This window comes from Melozone crissalis, unplaced genomic scaffold, assembly GCF_028551555.1.
Source record: "Melozone crissalis strain CALT ecotype California unplaced genomic scaffold, PUWL_Pcris_2 ptg000018l_1, whole genome shotgun sequence".
Lineage (NCBI taxonomy): Eukaryota > Metazoa > Chordata > Aves > Passeriformes > Passerellidae > Melozone > Melozone crissalis.
Genome location: NW_026535796.1, coordinates 16,171,733 through 16,193,308, shown reverse-complemented (window position 1 = coordinate 16,193,308; position 21,576 = coordinate 16,171,733). Strand labels below are relative to the sequence as shown.

At 41.6% G+C, this 21,576-nt stretch overlaps 1 protein-coding gene across 1 annotated transcript in view; it reads right to left on the bottom strand.

The window, feature by feature from the left end:
- HSD17B12 (hydroxysteroid 17-beta dehydrogenase 12) overlaps positions 1-21,576 on the bottom strand; it is an 83,309-nt gene that overhangs the window by 47,643 nt on the left and 14,090 nt on the right. The window contains 1 exon segment of the mRNA XM_054276350.1: positions 4,011-4,057. Coding sequence (XP_054132325.1) covers positions 4,011-4,057 — 47 coding nt within the window.

Genomic DNA, 21,576 nt, shown 5'->3' with positions numbered 1-21,576 from the left:
GCTCCACTCTTACTTTGTACTACTCATAGGTATTAAGGTTAATTTACTTCTAAAACTCTTTTAGAGAAGCTATCTGAGGAAATTAAGATGGGGCCAGAGCATACCCTGGTCATCAAATCAGACCTGCCACTGCAAGTTTAAAATGAGATCTAACAACTCAACTGAAAAGTGTCTGCAGGATGACAGCTACATATCTGAATTACTCTGAAATGAAAGTTGTGTTTGTGACTACTACAAGTAGAAACAATGTATCTATCCACAGTTCAAAGTGGCTCTGCCTTTCAGACACTTAAGACCTACACATAAAGACCATGTATGTTGTCATTGCTCCAGTAAAGCTCCTTCACTGCCTTCAGAAGCTGATGAGAATGGGACTCTGATGGAATTTTTAAAAAACCACAACAACAACAAAAAAATCCCAGCTAACCAACAAAACACACAGACCCAAAAACCTCAAAACACTACGCCACAGTACAGCCACAACCTGAAATGGTTTAAAGCTGTCCACTTTTCTAGCAGGAGAATGCAAAGCAGCAGTGATTCTGTCAGACAGAGGTATGGCAGAATTCATCAGTGAACTCTCTACTTTACTTCCAGGTGTGATCTCTAAGCAGTAGAAATCTCATACTAGATCTCATGAGCATAGAGCGAGGTGTGGTGACACCAAAGACACCACAGGAATCACTAGCAAAAAGCTGCCAGGTTCAGGCTCACAGGCAACTTAAGCCTTCTGCTGGAGGAAATGATATGGTGTTACAAGATTACTGGCTGAAAGGGATGAACACGTCCAGCCAACTGCAGAGAAGCACCTGGCTCACTGGAACACACTTTACATGAAGCCCGTGGTAGGCTTGGAAGGCACCATGAAGAAGGGAAAAGCACTCTCATTCCACAGGATCAAGGCAGTGAAGGCCTTACATACCTAACCTGCTAGGACAATCTGACAGTAATCTACTCAGAATCCAAAATAACTGCTGTCCCATGAGGCAAAAAGCACCAGAGATCTTCCTCATGGATGCAAAGCTCCAGACTGCAGACAGAGGAGCTTGCTCTCTTTCAGCAGTCATGACCCCTGGGCTCTCAGACTGCTTCAGTAGGTACCTGGGCTTAATGGAAAAGTATTCATCTGTATTTGTCTCAAAAGTCAAGGAAGTAAAGTGATGCCAATACATCCAGTCAGTGGAACTTCACCACATTTAGAGAATTTCCACCACAAGGGCAAGCTTGAGAGAAACCTCTGCTATGTTCACACTGAAGGGATGCACTCTGAGAAGCAGTTTCCAATCTGAAATTGGAAACCCTTTTGCAAGTGGAGTTCTAAGTAGAAAACACATAAAGGAGCCAAGAGAAGACCCTGTAACTAGGAGCAAATATCACTAAGAGAAGTAATCAAAATTGAAAAAGATACAGCACCTGAGAGCAAGTTCAGTTAAGGTGCCTGATGAGCACTCTGCCTTCACTGGTATAGACCTAGTTGGCTGAAAGGAAACAATCATCCAAGGAGAGATAATGATCCCTGCTTTGTAGATAACCTGTCATTACACTTGTCCCTTTGGCCAATATCCTTAGGGTCCTGAAATGGCAGAACGACAGGACCTCAAAACTTACCATAAAAACTCACCCAGAGTAGCATATGCTGGGAAGCTACCCTTGTAGCCTAAGGATTGATGCAAGCAAGGGTCACCATTGTAATGGAGCTGATGAATGGAGGTGTTTGACTTCCTTAAATGCCATGTTAGTGACTACCACATTTTCCACTCTGGTAGCAAAACACAGCTGCTGTATAAACCCTTTCTCTCCAGCATGGAAAACAACGACATCAACAGTCAGCCAAAGCAAGGTTAAAGCTCTTGTTAGAATAGACATAGCAAGAGATTCTAAAAATGCTATACTAAACAGATGTGCATAGTAGAGTACTGCAGAGTATGCAATGGGATCACAACCTCTAGTTTATCACCAGCACACAAATAAGGCTAAGGTTGAATTTATACGAATGATTTTCAAAAACAAACAAAAGATAATGATGGAGAGGCAACGAATACTGACTCCTCATCATATCCTCAAAACATGAAACCTTTCACAAAGGCTGATCTAGCAATGATAAGGATATCAGTGCTGGGCAAGGATTAAAGGTCTTAATACTGCAAGAGTGAAAATGTAGAAACAGTTCTTTGCTTGGAAAAGGAAAATAATCTACAGAGCAGAGTATAACCCAAGATTCCACACACTCATAATGCTCTTCCATCACTTTCCAGTGAGACCATATCAAACTTTCAAAGAGGCAATTCTCAACACACAGTTACAATTCTCACAAATTACTCCAAGGAAAAGGAAGTTGTCTACATGACTATAATCACAGCCATCAGGGCCCAAGCAGCCATATGCCAGTGGAATTTATAGTAGCCAGGAGGGAATTTTTAGTTGAAAATCAAGCCTCTTCTGGCAGAATTCTGTAGATGCCTCTAGAGTTAAAGACTGAGATGTCTCTTCAGGTATTCCACATTTCACCCCACATCCACACTTGACTTTATCAAAGTACTCTTCATCCATTTAAGCTGTCAAAGGATGGATTTGTGTTTTATTCTAAATAAATGCCTAAGTAACAATAATAACTACAACTCAAAGTATGTTTTATTCTGTAGCCCAAGAATGAGTACCTGTAGCCTTTGGGGTGCCCTCTGCTTACAGCAACCACTGCAAGGCAGCTGTAATAGACATGGTTTTCCAACAGTATCTCACACTTGTGATGCTTTCCTAATGGGGGTTTGAGTGCAGCAGTCAGCCAGCAGCAGATATCCATGCTCAAAAGCAGCCTAGTTCTAGAGACATTACAGAACATAAAGGAAGCTCTCATTTTATTCACCCAGAACCTTGCCATATAGATCCTGAAACTAATCTCCCATGATGTTCAGGGGGTGTCTTCCATACCAGAGGACTTCCTCCTGATAATGCTCTGCTGTGGGCACAGTGACCTCCTGCCACTTGCTCTAGACAGTTAAAATTAAGTGTTGCATCATTTGCTTTGGTGCCATGTAACTGGGGTACCTGGCAGCTATGAGCTGTGAGCAATATGTCAGGGTCAGGTGCTGCTGCTGGCACTAGGCTTAATTCCTTTTGCAGCCAACTCCCCTTTCTCAAACTAGGACTATGAAGTACTACTTTGTAAAGTAGAAATGAATTTGGGGGCTAGAGCTGCAGATAGCAGGGCAAGGCACATCAGGATGACAGGAAATCCAAAGGACAAGGACTACCCATGAAGAGAATGCCATTTTCCCTGTGGGCTTCACAAAACAAAAAAAAATGAAATAAGAAAAAACTAAGGAAAAGGGAATCTCTCACAGCTGATCTCACACAAAACCATGCTGGTGTTTCAGAGAACACAAAAATGAGCACAGACAGGCTCACTCTGATACTAATGCTGAGTTTAAAGTTATTTTTGCTATAGATTGTTGTAGTCAGCACTATTTGTCATTATGTTCTCTGGGCTTATAGGCTAAATTACCCTATACTAACAGGCACTTTCTTAAGCAATTCATTCCAGTATATGAAATATATTTGGAGCCCACATATCCATCAAGAGCAAAAGTACAGTAGAAGAGATAAAGGTAAAACCCAGCTTCAGACACTTCATGAACTAGAGAAAATAATTGGAAGTTACTGCTGGCAGCTGTAAATGCCATTCAGTCAGTGCCTGGAAGTACCAAAAGGAATTACGAAGGGCTGACAAAGTTAAAATTCTTTTAAAAACAAAGGAAGCTAAAAATAAAAACTGAAGGACAAGGTAAGAGCTGAAAATATAGTTCACAAATAAAAGAAACTAACAAGAAACTAACAAAAAGAGATACAATTTTGGTTGGTTAGCAGAGGAAGGCAAGGTAGGGGACCTCTTTCTCCACAGATATCTATGTTAGAATAAGGTGAGGAAATATCACATGCAGCTTGATGGAGTTGAGTCAGCTTGTCATATTGCCAAGAATCAAGACAGACTTCCAAGTGGTAAGAATTCTTACCTCTTCTGCATAGGCTTTTCCAATCCCATCAGTAGCTCCCGTGACCACTGCAAAAAAAAAAGACAAATCTGCATTAGTTGCTTCACAGAAGTAATTTCAATGTGTGTGTTTGTTTGTAGGCTATTAAAGTACTCATTCCAGACAGAAACATATCAAAGTCTCTGGAACAGGGACTCCTATGAAATTACTTTAAGAACTCACACTAAAACCTTTCCATAGATAAAAAAGGAGAGAAAGAAAGGGAATTAGGAGTCTAATGTGTTTCAAGAATCAGGTTCAGCACCCCTTCTAAAGCCAGGCCTCTGTCCTAATACTCTTCTTCAGAAACCTTGTGGACTAAGATTTCCAAGCCATTTAACTAAAAAAAAAAAAAAAAAAAAAAAAAAAGAAAAAAAAAGAAAAAAAAAGAAAAAAAAAGAAAAAGCTGATTTGTGACTATTAAACCAGCTGTCAACTTAGCTTTAACTGTACAGTAAAATAAAAAGTATCTCAAATCCAGTAAGCATCCAAGAAAACAGATTTTAGGACACAGGCAACAGCTTTCTGTTAGTGTTCCTCCAGCAGATTTCAGTTCCTCATGGCCATTGTGCTCACCAGCACTAGTATGAGCGACTGATCCAGGCATCAGCTGCAAGCTGGGCTTCTACAGCTTCAACTTTCTCACCTGTGGGTGACTGGATCTGTGTCAAGCTTCAAGTCTTTCTAGGATTCTTTTCCACAAGCTGAGAAGCTGTGAGTGACTCAACATGCCATTAGTTTGACAGATTATTCCGGGGCTCTCGCCACACTAGTAGCTGATCATCCCAGTAAACAGCAATTCCTCCATACAGAAACTGCTTTTCCAACCTCTTTTTGTGCAAGCAAATTAGGCACCACTTTTTTTTTCTCTCTCAGCTTTTTGCTCTCACCGAACCCAACACCTACACCTCAACATCCTTCCATTTTTAGCTCTCCTGTCCAACCTGCCATTTACCTGTCTCTGCTCTCACTCTCCAAGTAGCCACAGAACATACTGGATTTTTTCTGTTTGTCCTTTTATCAGATCAGAAGAGCTCGGTTTGTGCTTCCTCTGCTTATCACTGAATGTAGCCATGGCCAAATAACTGGACTTGCTTAATGTTTCAGAACAGTGAACTGGGAGTGTTGGTTTAACTCTCAGGTCAACCTCTATCTGAATGAAAGTCATAGCAGACAGAGGTGCTGTCTGGCATCGGGATTCAGCAATAGCTTCCCTTTGGAGCACTGGAAGGAGATGTGCTTGCAGATGATTTGATTAGTTACTGCTTGCAGATCCCCTCTAACAGTTAGCATGCAAACTGCAGCCAGAATATTTCTGTTTGAGTAATAACAGCTAGGAAATGCTGTAACCTTTTCAGTCTCTGTGCCTGCTACCTATAAATAAGTAGCTATAATAACAAAAGATTAAACTGCTGCAAAGGTCCTATTTGAGTTTGAATGGTCCAGCAACAATTCAGTAACAGGTTAGAAATAAAGATCCAGTCATATCCCTGATTTAAGTGAAATTCATAGATGACAACAGATGAAGGTACATGCATATATGTTTATCCCCTCCCTGGTTTCAGGGTTTATTTCCAAGATGACACAACTCCAGCATGATAAGGATATGCATACTGCACACACTGGATGCTCCAACTCCCAAACAGAGCTCTGGCTGCTGCACTGTCAGTGCCAAGCAATTTTATTGAGAAAACCAAGTATCTGTGTCACACTGCTTTGCCACTTCCTATCCAGGCACCATTAGGGAAATGTGAGTGACAGTTTTGGTACAGAAACAAAGCCATGTAAGGAAAGGTGAAGCAAAGGTCCAAATGACCAACAGAAATCAGACTTTAGGGAAGAAATCAAGAATACTTTCCCAGGAGCCCATTTCCTGCAACCAAACTTGGACCAATATTGTTGCCCATTCAGCCAGACACACCACAGTCCTGCAGAACAGCATGATCCCTTTAACAAGCTTCAGTTTCAGCCTTGGTGACCTGGGATTCACATTATGTATTATCATAAAAGTAATTTTTCCTTCAGCAAAACAATGAAGCACACAGGAGTACAGTGAAAACAGTACCAGGACCCCTCCCCATAAGGACCACAACAGTAACTGGACAAGTTCAAAGCTGGCCCAATGTGGAAAACATTCAACTTCAGTGACTTGGTGAAAGGGGTTGTTTCTTTCACCATAGTTAGTGAGGCACCTAAAGAAGAGACATTCCCTTTACCACTTAGATTGTTTCTTCTCTTCCAACTCAGAATTTACAGACTTAATGGTTTTATTCCCAGATAACAAGCTCATCATTTCAAAACACTGTTTTCTGACACTGCAAGTTATTCCACTTCTAGCAGCTGCAGCCAAAAATGCATGCTCCATGAGGCAGGGACTCCAAAAAGCACCTGTAGCCCTTTAAAGGCTTAATAAAGTACAAGTAGTTTCAGTCAAGGATATTTACTCATTTATTGAATCCATTGCTTAGGTAAATGGTAATGGAATCAGCTGGAGCATGAGACATAAGCTGAAGATCAGGGATTTCTAACTGAAGTGTGAGTAACGGGATGTTTTTTTTCCCTTTATAAGTCCTAGTTCAAATTAAAAGAACCTGTAGTCCAGAGATTAAAGTACCCTCCAGAACAGAATGTGAGAAATTTAACTAAATCTGATGTACATGAAAATTACAAAATCCCATCAGGAAAAAAGCAGTGCTTGAGCCATCACCTACAGAAACAGACTCCTGGTTAATACACATCCCTGTTTTGCTTCTGCTGCAGGAAAAGGCCTCAGGAGAGTGTGCAGCTAGTTTTTCTTAGCAATAAGGGAACTCCTCACAAGAGGACACTGAGACCATCATAAATTAGTGGTTCCATGTGGAGAAGGATAACTATCTTCTGCTCCATGCTCAACCATCTTGAAGAACAGACAGTACAAGGACTGCTTTCCAACACCTAACCTAAAACCCCTTTTTTTCAGGCCACACTTCCCTTCCTAAGGCCCTTTGAGAAAAGCCACCTGGCTCAGTTCCCTCCCATTCCAAGCAAATGGATTTGCCATCTACAGCTGCACTGGGAGAGGCCATGGAGGTCAGCACCCACAGACTGAGAAGGGAAACATGCACCAGCACAGACCTGGCCTGCTGCTGGCCAGTTCAGCCAGCTCTGGTTACTGCTCATTTGCTGGATCCTAGTGAGCAGTGTGGAGGGTCAGAAAGGCTGCCCTGACAGGAATCTGCCAGAGCAGAAAGCAAAACTTAGACCTTACATTGTAAAAGCAGGGAAAAGAGGTGGTGTAAAGGCAACTGATAGGACCAACATCACAAAAGTCAATATTTAGCCACCAATAGTCTTCCTCCACATTTTAGATGACCTAAAGCTTCTACATTAGAAAGTGACTTAAAATTTTCATATTGATTACATTCATCTCAAGCTTCCATACTGGAGAGAAATGTTGCAGTTTCAACCACTCCAAAGCTGTCAGTTTAACTAAGTTTCTACTACCAACTTGATGTGCCCAAGCTAGTTTGACTCCAAGTGTGTATTAAAAGCTTTTGAATTCTGTTTCTTCTACAGACTGCCTTCCAACAAAAGTTACAAACTGACTGCAGCTGGCAGAGCTTAAAGAAGGCAAAGCAAGTAGGACAGAAATAAGTTATTGTCTATACAAGAAAGCTGCACCAGTACCTAAGTGTGATTATACACATTTACTCAGTAGTCAGACTAACTGTAGTAGCTTCCCACTTCAGCCATCTGCTGTCTCCAGGAGAGAAGCAAGAAGAGTGCCCAGGCAACTTGTGTGTGAGCCCACCAAGTAAATGTTTGCCTGAATGGAAGCTTATATTGCACCATTAGATAATTTTAGACAAAGAAGTCAACACCCATCTTTGCCTTTTCCCCTACAACCCTAAAAGTCAGGGGACAAAACATAAGGGAAGGTATCTAGTAACACAACATACTCCTAGAAGAGCTCACTCCTAATAAATCAATACATGCACAGGCATTGAGCTGGAGATGTTCTACCCTGGGAAGCCCCCACGGGCCAGTCTTCAGCAGCTTAGGATACATGGTACTCCACAAAATAATAAGGCATCACCTGGAACAGATTCCCATCTCAAGAACCTTTTTTGAAACTAGTACATGCATAACTAGAGAGCTGACATATACATCATCTTTTTTACATTGCAAAAAAAGCCTGTCTAAAAATTCCTGTTCTGACTCAGAGTCCACAAAGCCTGGCCCTAGTGAGTCCAGCACACTGAAAGAAACATCTCTTGCTCTTCTAGGAAATGGCATTTTGGGTAAGACTGGCATAATCACTGTTGTAATCAGTGACAGATGTATGTATGATAGCATCATCTAGTTCTGGCTTTCATTTCAGTTTTACATCAACAGTCTTATATTCCAAACCTTACGCTGTTTGGAGTGGTAGACATCAAGTTGGAAAGCTGATAAAACTAAAATCATTATTCATGCTCGCCACTAGGGTACACCACCTCAGTATAAATTACTGTGAACCCACCCATGCTTTGGATGCAGTGATAGGGTGCAAAAAGAAACTGCCAATGTAGTATCAAGGTCTCCAAACAATGAGAGCAGTATGGGGCATCATCTGTTCACACTGCTGGAGGAGGTTATGCCACAATTACCATTGTATGTATACAAGTCATCAGCACAAGATCACAAGTCAGCAGTTAAATTTTTTATTACAGAATTATCCTTAATATGTCATGTAATCTTTTCCCTAAATCACCAAAATCTACACCTCAGTTCAGGATAGCATCTTTGTCCTAATGGCTGTGCCAGAATTTTGCTTCCTATGTGGTTGTGGGAAGAGAATAAAGGAAAAACAAACTCACACCTCCCCCCATAGACTTTTCAACTCCCACTTGGAGTTTAACTACACATCTTTGGCCTCTTACAGTGATCTCTTTAATTGAAGATACAGCTATACAGGCACCCACCACAGCCTCTACTACTAGAATAGTTATTGACAGACACAGCTCATTAATTCTCCACACTTTAATACCCCCGAGTCAACTTATTTTCTAATGCTTCATAGCTTTTGCCCATATACAACAGGTATGAGGTACTTCACAAGCACTGGCAACATTTCCTGGCCAGTACCAAACTGGCAACCCTCCATAAACAAAGTTAGAAAACCTCACCAGTCTGTGAGATGTCTCATCTTGCACTGAAAGGGAACAGCTTTCCTGTAATCAAAGAAGCCATAGACCAAGCCTGTGGAACACATGCAACCAGAGAGTGACTTCAGTCTAGAAGATTAAAATGACCAATGGTACTTTAGGGGATGAAAATATGGACGAGTCTCCAGAAGCCTTACATAGGGATAAATACACAAATGTTTCCAATAGCACCTGCATCCTTCAGAAATCCCACAGCCCATGGCTAAATATGAGAGATAAAGTGCCACCAACAGTGTGGGGAACTCACATGCTTTTTCTGCTTATAAGCAGTAACTGCCACTGTCTTGCCAAATAAGAGGTCACCAAAAACCATCCACCACCTCCTAAGAGGTATAATAGAGTTGTATTCCTTGCTCATAAAAAAGGGACTGCCATTCCAGAGCCAGGCAAAAGCAGAACCCAGTAGTCATTGGCAGTCTGTTTTGTGACTGAAGTGAGTATTCAAGGCCCAGGGAAAACATTTTACTTGCTTCTCATGCAGCCAGGACATCTTAAAACAAAAGCAAAGAGTGGTGCAGTAAAACATGAGGCAGGCATGTAGAAATAATCTCATCTCAAGCAAAGGAGCAAGGACCAGTGTTGAAACAGGGAGAGGGAGCAACAGCAAGCATAGAAAATTCTACTGCAGTTCTGCAGAGCAATCACGCTGAAACAAGATTATAGATTCGTGACTCCCCAACTCAAGGTTAGACTACAGTGAAAAAAAAGAGCTTAAAGAGATCAAGCCTGCCTTCAGATACAAACACACGTTTTCCACAGCAAAATGAACTTTTGAGATGCCTAATGGAGATAAAGCACAGAATACCTTTATCCATATTGCCTCTAGCAAACAGCACCAGGCATACTCCTTGCAGTGCTTTGACTACCTGACAATGAAGCTAGCAACTCTTAGGCATGTTCTCTACTCGTCTCTTCAAACTACAAATTCTTTTTTGTTCAGTCATTTTCCTGTTTTCATTCAGAAAAGCCCGAGTTTTTAGGCAATCTGAGTACTGCAGATGCACTCATGCATGCATTACCTAGGAGGGAGAACTCAGGCCATCAGCAATGTTATTCTCCATAGACAGATGTGGGTCCAGCAACTTGGGAATACACCCTTCCTGTCAAAAAACTAAGCTAACTAACAGATTTCAAGGAGGGTAGCCTAGCTACAACTCCAATCCCCTGAGAAGGGTTCAAATTTGTTTCAAAATGGTCACTGCAGATCTAGTCTGTCTGCAACATCCTCCATTCACACAGAAGAGCCATCCCTGTCCTGCAAGACGGAACCCAGGTACGAGTGAGGGTCTGTCACAGCACAGTACCCAGCTGCAGCACACATCTACATAAACTAGGACCCTCTGTGTATTGCTAAAGCAATACAGTTGAGAGAAACTTCACTGCACAGCTAACCTTAGCATGGGTTTAAAGTACAGCCCATAAATAACTGAAGACTCGAGATTCTTCTGCTACGAAACACAGAGGCTATATTAAGAATATGACAGCTCCTGGGGAAAACAAAAGCTGGCAAGGGGAGAAAAGACTATCCCTGCTTGGCATCAAGCAGTGCTTCATTTATTACAGATTTATATAAATCACTGGCATTTGACCAATACCAAGCTTCTAGATTATCTCCAGCCAATAAAAGTACTTTAGACTGTGTTGGTTAAAAATATTCTACTTTTTGTCCTCAGCTTGCTAGGAACAGCTATTTTTAGTAAGACTCCAATCAACCTTATCAAAATCAAGCATCAAAAATAGACTGGAGAAACACTGGAAGCATATACTATTTTTAGCTGCTCCATCTATCCCTGCCGTTATCCACAAATTCTGACTGCACAGACCATGCATGAGTGCTTAGTTATTCTAGGCAGATCTTAGTCGTGACCCTTTTTTTCCCTGAACACCTGAATGCAGAAAACACTCGATTGATTAAAGATTAATACAGCCGCAAACCATGACAGCTGCCTTTCGTCTGAGTGCTTTTGGGGAGGGGGAGAATACAGGATGACAGAAAGCTTGCATCAGTATTCCTCTTGGGGATCCATTACATGGAAAGAAAATTGCTATTTCAATTCCCTTTTGTTGCTAAAAATAGCAGCCCCAATTGATTCTAGCAAACAGGGCACCGGCTTAGCAATGCCAAATTTAGAAAGCACTGAAGTCCCAAAGAGTGAACGCTAACGCAGTCTAACACATGCCAGCTCATATTTAACAAAGAACAAAGAAGATAAGCATGCCGGCTGCAAGTTAATAAGACGGCAGCAACTCCCTGCATTTTTATTAAATAAAAACAGAAGACTCTGTGCAAAAAATAAGAAACTTCACATCTATTCTCAATTTAACTGCTGAAATAGGAAGCCTCATCAGAAAGATCTGTACCCAAGCTGGAATCCTAGAAGTACATTTTTTTTTTTTTTTTCATATAAAGGTTTTTTTTCTGCACAGAGGAGCTAACACCTAATGGCCAGGCTTTGAAAAGACAGGCTACAGAAAAATGTTCAATTCCCAAAAGTAAACACTTACGTGGTAACAGCTTGTGTCTAGGAGCTAGGATTGTGGGTAGAAAAATATTCTATAAATATCCCAGCACTGACAAGTTCCTATTTCACCCAGAACTACAGCAAGAAAGGGTTTTGGGCAGTGCACTCTGAAGATTCTTTACATTTGAGAACTAGAAACAATCTAGAAATCTCTACAAGAAAAGCATACTGAAGAATTCATGAAAGTCACACTCAAGGTTTAAGCAATTCCAGTTCCAGTTGCCTCTATGGGAACTCTCCCAGTTCAAGCTGGTTGTCTTTCATGCACTCAAACTCCACTCTTTGCTGTGAAGTCTTTTTTTCCTATTAGTCAAGGGCTGCTGCATTATGGACATGGGAGTCTGGAAGGAGAGTGGGAATTCTGTTATCCTGTTCAGAAGCCCCCACCCCATCCTTTGCTGCTTTCAAGCCTTTTGATCCAGAAAATGTCAGGTGAAACCAAGATTGCCCTGAATTAAACTTTCTGCAGTAGCAAGTAAGTTGCTCAGATCACCTGCTCAAGCCAGTTCAGGTTGAGTTAAGCATTTGCAAAGGCTCCAGCTGCCTTGTGCTCTGTAAGACACTACAGTACGAGTTACTGCATAGCATTAATATTCAGCAAAAACAATCTCTCGTTTGTTCATCGCTCTGAAATACGTGACAGATGCTGACTGTCACGGCAAGCACGACCAGGCCAAAGAAACACATGCATAGAGGTCATTCAAATTACCATTTCTGGTTCTTCCTGCCTCTAGGAGGGGGTGAATACAACACAAACATTTTAGAGATCAGATAGCTCAGGACTGGCACCATCTGAAGGCTTTCAGTGTGTTTGCCACTGGAAACACGCATAGATAAGTCACTTTTCTGAGAAGAAACTAAGCAGCCAGAAGAAGGGCCTCTGGGTTTAGAGCCTGCAATGCTGAAAGATGACTCTACATCAGAAGTCACTAGAAGAAATTTGTGATTTTTTTTTCCTCTTTCACTAAATATTTGTAGCAGGCAGAAGAATAAATTCCAGTTAGCAACATGGCAACAAAGACCCAACACTTCCAAGTAGAAGAGGCTAACAAGTGATCCTGGCAAGCTGTGGGCATTTTCATTTCAAGTCAAAGCTATGCAAGATGTCAGAATAATTGTGAGCATAATAAAAATAGAGACTGGTATAAAATGCAGCACTAGATCCATTTTTAATCAAAAAGCAAACTGTGTCAAACCTCTAAAAGGTATGATCTGTTTAGACAAGAATAATGCTCCAGACCTACCAGGCAAAAGAAAATAATTTTATTTGATGAAACATAAGTATCTTAGAATATCATCAGGGGCTGCCTGGGGAGTCATCTACAATGGTTCACACCAAAACCAGACTTGTATCAGGATAAAAGCACATGACTAGTTACACTCCTCAGAGACTAGTTATACTCTCAGCACAAATCCTGTTCAGCACTGTTACTAGTGAACACCACACAAAGAAGGAAATGCTTTATGAACATCACAAACAACCTAGTTCTGGAAAAGGATCTCAGTGTCACACTGCAAAGAATTACATGGGTCTACAGACCACAGAAATAAAACATAATATTGCCAGATATTCAAGATCTGCACTTAAGACTAACTCGGTTAGAGGTGAGGTGACCATTGTAAGGAAGGGAAAAAAAGTATCTGGTCTTTCTATCTAAGGTATCAGTGTCTGCACACAAAATTGTCTGTAAATTGTCCTTCTGATGCAGCTATAAAGACAACTTACATAACCACTGAGGTGCTTCCTATAGTAATAGGAAACAATAACACATAAAGTAATTTAAATGGGAACAGCTGCAAAAAAGAATTTTTAAAAGGACTGCTAAGATGATTTAGAGTTAGCTGTTCTGGGACATGAGTTTAAAAGGATTTTGTTTGCTCTTCACAAGCTTCCATAGAGTAATCACCAGAAAAGGAAAAGTTTAGGCTAACATTGGGAAGACAATATAAGTTGGTTGTTTGCAACCAGCTGGAAATCACTGTATCTCAAAGAAGGAAAAAAAAATATTTCTGACTCTGAAGAGCAGAGTAAGAGTAAGGAATCTGACCTGATGGAGGAGATCTGAGATACGGGTCAAGCCAGAGCTAACTCTGGAAACAGAGCTACAAACTTGGAACAAGAATCTGTTCATTACTATCCATTTAATGGATCAGACAGAAAATGGGAAACAAATAAACCTGACTGTTTTTTTTTTTTTTGATACATTCTGTCGACTGAATGGGTCTACACATCCTCAGGTTGTCAGAGGGCATCACAGAAATTACCTTTCCTCCCCCACCATCTCAACATACAATTTGACTTCCAGAGGGTGTCTGTTCATTTCTTCATGAGAAAGAGGCTAGCTGCAGCTAGAGATACAAAACAAAAACAATATGCGAGTCAAACACACCGTGGTCCTAACAGAGCAGAGACTCTGGTTCCATGAAGCACTGGAACTGGGAAAGGGTTCGCTCTTGAACCTCTTATCCTGCTAGCAGTCAGTCAAATCATCTTACTCAAGCACCTCCCTATTCACAGTGAGGACACCAGTCTCCATTCAGGGCATGAAAAAAACCAACAGCACCCTGTAATGGCTTTTTAAAGATCAGACCGTGGGCATGAAACTGGCGCAGTGCTAAATACAACCTTTCCTCTGCACCTTTGAAACACTGTTTGACCTTTCACAGCTTCATGGCTAGGACCTGAACTATTTGCAGTTATACAAAACACAGTCTGGAAGAAATTTCTAAATGAAGGTTTGGGTATATTTCAAGCATAATGCATCATTCTGTATGAGCTTGGCACATCTAATGCATCGGGTCATTAGGGAAAAAAAATCCATGTTAGCAATCACCTGCTCCTTTGCCTTTGCACACATCCAACCATTTTACTGGAAGCAAAGGGGCAAAAGACCCAACACAGTGTAGACAAGCTTTCTCACAGTGTAACCATTTTATCCCAAGAACAAATCTTCCAGCTCAGAACAAAGATGCAGCCGACCCAAGACTTTGGTAGTGGTCAGCAAGAGGTACCGAGGGGAGACTTTGAGAAGTCAAGTACAAGGATACCTCTCCAGGATGCTCTTCCTGTCTCCATCTTGCAGCTCTGCACTTTAGTAAGCAACAGCTGGTGATCTTGGACAAATCCACATGAGACAAAGCTATTAAGGTATTTTAGAATAACTTTTTTTTTTTGATCTATGTAAACCTTTAGCGTGTAACACAGACTGTAACAAGAAGCCACCCAGGTGAACTATATCCTACATGGGACAGAATCATCTCCTCCTGTTCTTTTTGAAACTCATCTGTTAGTTTGGATTTCTCCACTACCTCTTGATTATGGTAAGCCAATGACACTCATCACTTTGCTTAACTTTCTCTCTGTCCTTTAAATTGATGTTGTGGATTTTCAGGTTATTTTATATAATAATGAACAGGTAAATCTAACGGATATAACAAAATTTATAAGATTAGATATTTAGGAAACCCTTTGATGGAAGCCTCTATCAGAATCCCCTTGGACTACAGGTTTGCAGACTGAAAATTTAATTTTAAAAATTAAGTACATTTAAAATACCAAAATAACCATATTCCTTCCCTACTCCCAGAATTAAAATCTTCATTTCAAAATGCAAGTTACAGAGTAGAACTTCACTGAATCAACAATACACCAAAAATAGACAAACTGGGAAGCACCAAAAGACTGTGGAGACTCTCAGGAATATATTTTCAAAACACAGCCTGCCAGCTTTCAGCTAAGAAGCCCATCCAGACCTAAGCAGCTCACTCAGAACCACTGGGTGCCTCCATATGGAGCCTTCTGAGCTCCTGAAAAGCCAAGAAATGCCTTGGAGTCATACATTCATCCAGCTCTGCTCTCACCCAACAAACCTCCTTGCAGCAAGCCCCTGAAAAGGAAAGCAGAGAGCTGTTGCCTCATCTCTTCTTCCTACAACACCCCTTCCAACTGGATATCATTACCCCTTATGATATTATAGGTCTAGTCTCCAATCCTTAACCAATTATATACAGCGTGGTTTCAATCCCATCATAGTCAAAATAGATGTAGGAAATCAAACACATGGGCTACTTAATTTTTTCTGGAATACCACCTACTACTTTACTTTCTTCCACAAAGCCACTTCCTTAAGGTTTCCAAATTCTGACATGCAAAAGTTAAAATGTTCCAAATTTAGGGAGGAATGATACAAATCAGGACAGCTACTTAGCTGTGCAAAAGCAAAAACAAGTTTTAACCCTGAGAAAGTGCCGTATTAGTTCATGTAGCAGAAATATGATTAGGTATATCTTTGATATGGCTGATAAAGTCTATCGTTGATAAGCAAGTTTTTAATTACAGATATTTAAGGAGTTTACAAGTCACACTATAAGCACAGTATATTATCTTCCCATAAACAAATGTGCACAACTGTACCCAAGAACCTTCCTTAGGAAGATCTCAACCTACAATGTCTCTACAAATATGATCAAAATCTTATCCATTTTCTCCCCCTTAAAGCAGGTTTAGCATGTGTGGATATATAGTTTAGGCATATTAAATCCCCACTTCTAACTCCAAAAGTATCAGTAACCAACCATTCTTAAAATTTTATTGCTCTTGTATTTGAGAATACCTTCTATTACTTATCATAAGTTTGGCCCTGCCACAACAAGCCATCTTGGGTACCAGTGCTCCAAAGACTTCAAAAGCTTTTAAAATTATAAATAAAACTAATTATGATAGAGTTGACTTAGACCTTCAGTTACTAGTATAGTATATTCACCCTTTTCTCCTGTTTCTCTCAGTTCCCTTTGAGCATTTGAGACCATATGATTCAGGAAAAGTCTTAGTAAGCAGCCAGAGCACTACAAAACCCATCACCCTCACAGGTGAGGCCTCCCTGGGTTACAAGCTAACCCTGCTCCAGCAGCAAGTTGTCCCTGGCTTCCACCGCCCACAAGCAACAACTCCTCTCCAACACAGAGCTGAAGAGCCACTCCCCTCACTGCTACAGAAAGGTTCCCACCTTTGAGCCCGGGGAAAAAGGGAGGGGACATCAGCTGTATCAATTGCTCAGATGGCAACAGTTCCCTGCCAACCCAGAGGCTCTTCAAGGACACAAAGAGCAATTCTTTAAGGAAGCCTCCAGTTTTCTGCACATAAACAGGACAGCTGCACTATGGAGGTTCTGAAGTCCAGCACCCTAGAAAGCAACTGCAATGTGGCACTACTGCCATGGAATTTGTGCTGCAGATTCACACTTAGTGAGTTACTACCTCACCATCCAAAAACTGTGTGGCTTTGAGCCCCTCCTGCCAGGCACTAAACAATTCTAAGTATTACACACCAGAAGAGATCTCCCATTTTCTATTGTTAGAAGTCAGCTGGCCCATATCCATTTATTGCAAAGAGACCTTGAATAGCTTCTCCCAGAAGCAACTTTATACCTGACCGGCACCCCAAAACCAGACATGAAACTATTTCTCCACAGCTGTGCCACAGCTGTGGGGGTATTTTGGGGCGAGCAGAGAGGGCAGCTGAGGTGACCAGTCTGGCAGGAGGCTGGTTCTGCCCAGCCCATGCCTCTGCTGCTTGCACCAGAGCAGTTCACCCTCTGCAGACAATAAGCAAAGCTGCGTAAGCAGCCGAGCACAGAAGATGAATGAACCGTGTGACGCTAAAGATCTGTGAATTGAAAAATCTAATGCATGAATTAAAATCTGTACCCTCGTTCCCCCTCTCCCTTTCCCCCAAAAAAGAAATGTATATAGCAGGACATAAAAGGAGAAATAGATAGAGGTGGAAAAACATGGTCTGACACATTTAAAAAAATTGATGGCCTGTCACCCAGACGCTGATGAATATTTTTTACAGGATAAAAATGGCAACCTAGAGTCTAAAAATAAAATGCTGTGCTGCAGACCTGTCTGGTTTAGCAACACCACTGGAATACAAACACACTCATTCGCTGGTGATTCTTGACTAAGATTTCAAAATAAGAGAAGGAAAAAAAGCACTGTACAATATATACTCAATTTTCAAGAGAAGGGATTTGAGATTTGTGGGGTGTTTTTTTAGTAAGAATTCAGATTAGCCTTATATTTCATTTGCATTGTGTAACTGCCAATAAAAAAAAAACTCTGCTAAATTTTAAGTGATTGATGAGAAGAGCAGAGTACCTCAAGCTGCACAAAGCTATGTTTCTTCTTCCCCTCCCCTGACAATTATAATATAAGAATATATTTATCAGTGCCTTTAAACTGTAATTCCAGTAAGCTTAAAAATGTAATTTTAGAATCACACTGCAGACACAGCTGTGGACAATGCTATTTTGAAACTCACCCCACCCTCAGAGACAGAAAATAAAACCTTTTGCTTCATTCTCTATCACAGTTCAGATTAAAAACATGCTCAGCTGAGAAGTAAAAATGACTGAACATCATTCACAAGAAGCACTAAATTCTCAAGACTATCCACACTGCATACAGGCTGCCTTATGCAGTATAGATGCTATTTTTAGCAAGTGATGCAATAGCTGCAAGGGCTCTCCCAGAACCTTTAATTTATGAGCCCAAGCCATACTAAAACGTGTTTCAAGATACCTAATATCCCTGCACTGTCACCTTCCCATTCTCTGCACCAGCCTGCCACCCACACAAGTCACTCCTTTTTAAGTTTCATCTTCCAAGAAAGAGAAAGATTCTGCATGTGAAGAGAAAATTTCTATCTATACATTTGTCAGCAAACACACCTGCCCTGCAGTGTATATGACAAGAAAGTTACACAACACTGTACAGAGATCTTCTGACCTCTTGGTTTTCTATTGAAAAACAAAGCAGCTTGGCTTCCTTGCTGAATTTGTGTGAAGACTTTGAAAAGCCCACTAAGCTAATACATCTAATCCTTCCCCAAGCTGTTTCCATTCTTGGAGATCTTTTCAGAAGTTCTTGTGTCTAACAGACAACTGTTAAGACACATTTCTGCTAAGTGACTGTTTCAACAGCTAAAAATTCTAAAAAACAAGAAGAGTTCCTGAAATGCTAGGGCTTTTAATTTTTTTTAAATAGAATAGGGATTTTCCAGCCCTTTGGATCTGCAGATCCTTTATGTTCTGCAATAGCCATGTGGACCTCCATGTAACAGAGTCAAGCTTACTGGGAAGCTTTGCACTGACCCCTTTTAAATTCTAATTCCATCTGCTCCCTCCCAAAACCCCCAGAGTTAATCCCAAAATCAGAACTACCCAAGCAATGATTTTTGTTTAACTTCCTACCTCCAGGGGCCCGCGGGAGGGGATACCATCCAACAGTTCTAAAAAAGCCTTTATGTTTTGACTGTGTGGCCACGGACAAAATATATTATGTGTGTGCTATAGAAATCCATGAACCCAGCTTGCTGCCCTGCAGAGTTTGAGTCCTTTGCTTATTAACACAGGCAGGGGACATATAAGAGCTCTTACCTCCTATTTCATACCATCCATTTATCAGTCATGGCCAGCTTTTAGGGCTCAGGAGAAATTCCTATATGTGTATCACATTCCCAAGTTTTACACCTCAGCTCCCAAAGTGCATTAACAGATTGAAGGAGAACAGTCTAAAGACGGCTCTGGGCACAGCAAAAGCATTTGCTTTGTGTAAGGACAGCTCCAAGATCTACCCTCTTCATGAATTCTCATCATGCCACGAGCCACACAAGAAAAACAGAAGTAGGGAAGCTTGACAAAACTTCTTGTTTGAAGCAGTAAAGGTCTGCCTCCCCACCACCCACACAATGTATGCGCTTCCTCCCTGGCCAACACAAGCACGGGGAAGCCAATGTCAGCAGAATTTGTAAGATCTCCAGGCTAACTGAGAAAAAGGAATCCAACTGCAAAGGGGTGAGACTTAGAGATTTCATTCAGAAGCTCTCCCTCTCTCTCTCTGAGATCCTAACTGCTCAGAAGTAGAACAGAAATTGAGCAGGAAGACACCCAGTGATATTTTATTCATTTTGGCTGGAAGCAACATTAAAACAAGCTGTACACTGAGAAGGTAGCATGAGCTCCAGGGACACAGAGGTATGAAAATAAGGATTCTGCAGAACAGCTGAAGTGGAAACAAAACTCATGCCCAAACATGTAACATGCTCAAAACTAAAGAAGTTGAAGCACAGAGACTTCCATATCTGGTACCCCTTAACAGCAGGATGGGAAGCATCACACTGGGAATTTTTCAAGGCCTTGTGAAGGTATCAGGAGGATAACAACTGCAGAATGCAAGTTCAGGCCCTTCAATGTATACACAGTAGAAAACAAGTGTACATCATGTACATCAGCTTCACTCCAGCACAGCAGCAGCAATGACAAGGCAGAAGAACAGAGCAGTTTCCATAGTCAGTTCCTCATGGTTTTACTGGGACTAAGTAAGAGCACAGCAGCCACATGATATGTGTCCCATCAGACGGAGAAGTAAGAAACATTAGTGTCATAAGAAGCTGAAAGAGCTGCTCCCATTTCACCCAGCCCACCGCGCCCCACTTGAGGCTGCAGAACTGGGGGACTGCAGGACATTCACAACCCTTTTTACATCTGTAGGCAGCTTGTCTAGGATAAATGAAACTAATGTGACAAATACAGGTGAAAGTCTCCAGCATTTAAAATGGATAATAAAATGAAGGGTTTAGAATAAGAAGCCACCTGAGCTAATTAGCAAAGCAGTTCACATTAAGCAAGAGCCAAAATCACATTGTTTAGAGACAATACTGGATCTCCTAGTAGAATCTTATATTTCTGTTTTCAAGACTGGAAACAGCTAAAATTTTAGGTCGCCCAAACCATCAGTTCCCAAGGACAAAAAAAGGTGGACTGGACCATTTAAGCTGCCTCTTGCTATCCAAGACACAAACTACCATCAAATACAACCCCTTCCTTCCTTCTCCCTGGCTGCTTTGGAATAAAGAATCTGTGGAATCTTACTCAAACCAACTGCTAAAGTAGGTCTTTTGGGGAGAGAGGAGAACACCCCTCAGGGTGTCCCCTTTCACAGGTTCAAGCGCAACTGCACATACTCCAAGATCCACAACAAGCCTTTAAGCATGTTTATGCTATGCTAGGAATGGCTCTAAATCTCTTGTAATTCCAACTCTAAATAATACCTTTATCTCTGTTAAAAAGTGGAGCCCTCTCAGACGTACTGGAAATAAGATTCTCATGGCTTGTTAGAGGCAAAGATGGTTTCAGGATCATATTTTGTAGATACCGTTTTTTAAAAAATATGCAAAGATGAGCACAGATGAAAGATGCCATCGCTGACAAGCCTTTATTCTTTATTCTATCAAGATCCTATAAAGGTAAGCCTTACAAATGTAGAGAAGTAGCACTAGAAGAATTTAAATTTCTACTGCCTTTGAAAATTACCTAATTATGATGAGAAACAATCTACTCAAATAGATGGTTCATACAAACCACAACCCCCAGAAATTAAGGTTGTTGGAAGCCATTAAACTTATCTTCCAAAGATACCCTGCCTACCACGAGTGTGAGGCACTCCGCAGTATGCGGTTTCTCAAGCCCACATTTGGCATTCTAGCCTTTGCACTGGAAGGGGACACAGAGGGGCAGCTCTGTTCAAACTGGAGGCGACCCGATCACGTCGCTGTCGTGCCCCGAGCCGCGGAGCCCAGCCCGAGCCGCACCTGGGCGAGCAGGACGCCCCCGGTCCGCGCCGAGCGCTCCCGGCAGCGCCCCCTGCCCGCAGCCGGCGCGGCGGCAGCGGCGAGCGCGCCCGGCCGCTCAATCGAGCCCAGCCCCACCATTCATAAAATCGGGGGTCGGCAGCGCTGAGAGGAGACTGTGCCGTGCCGGAAACCCAGCCAATCTGAAC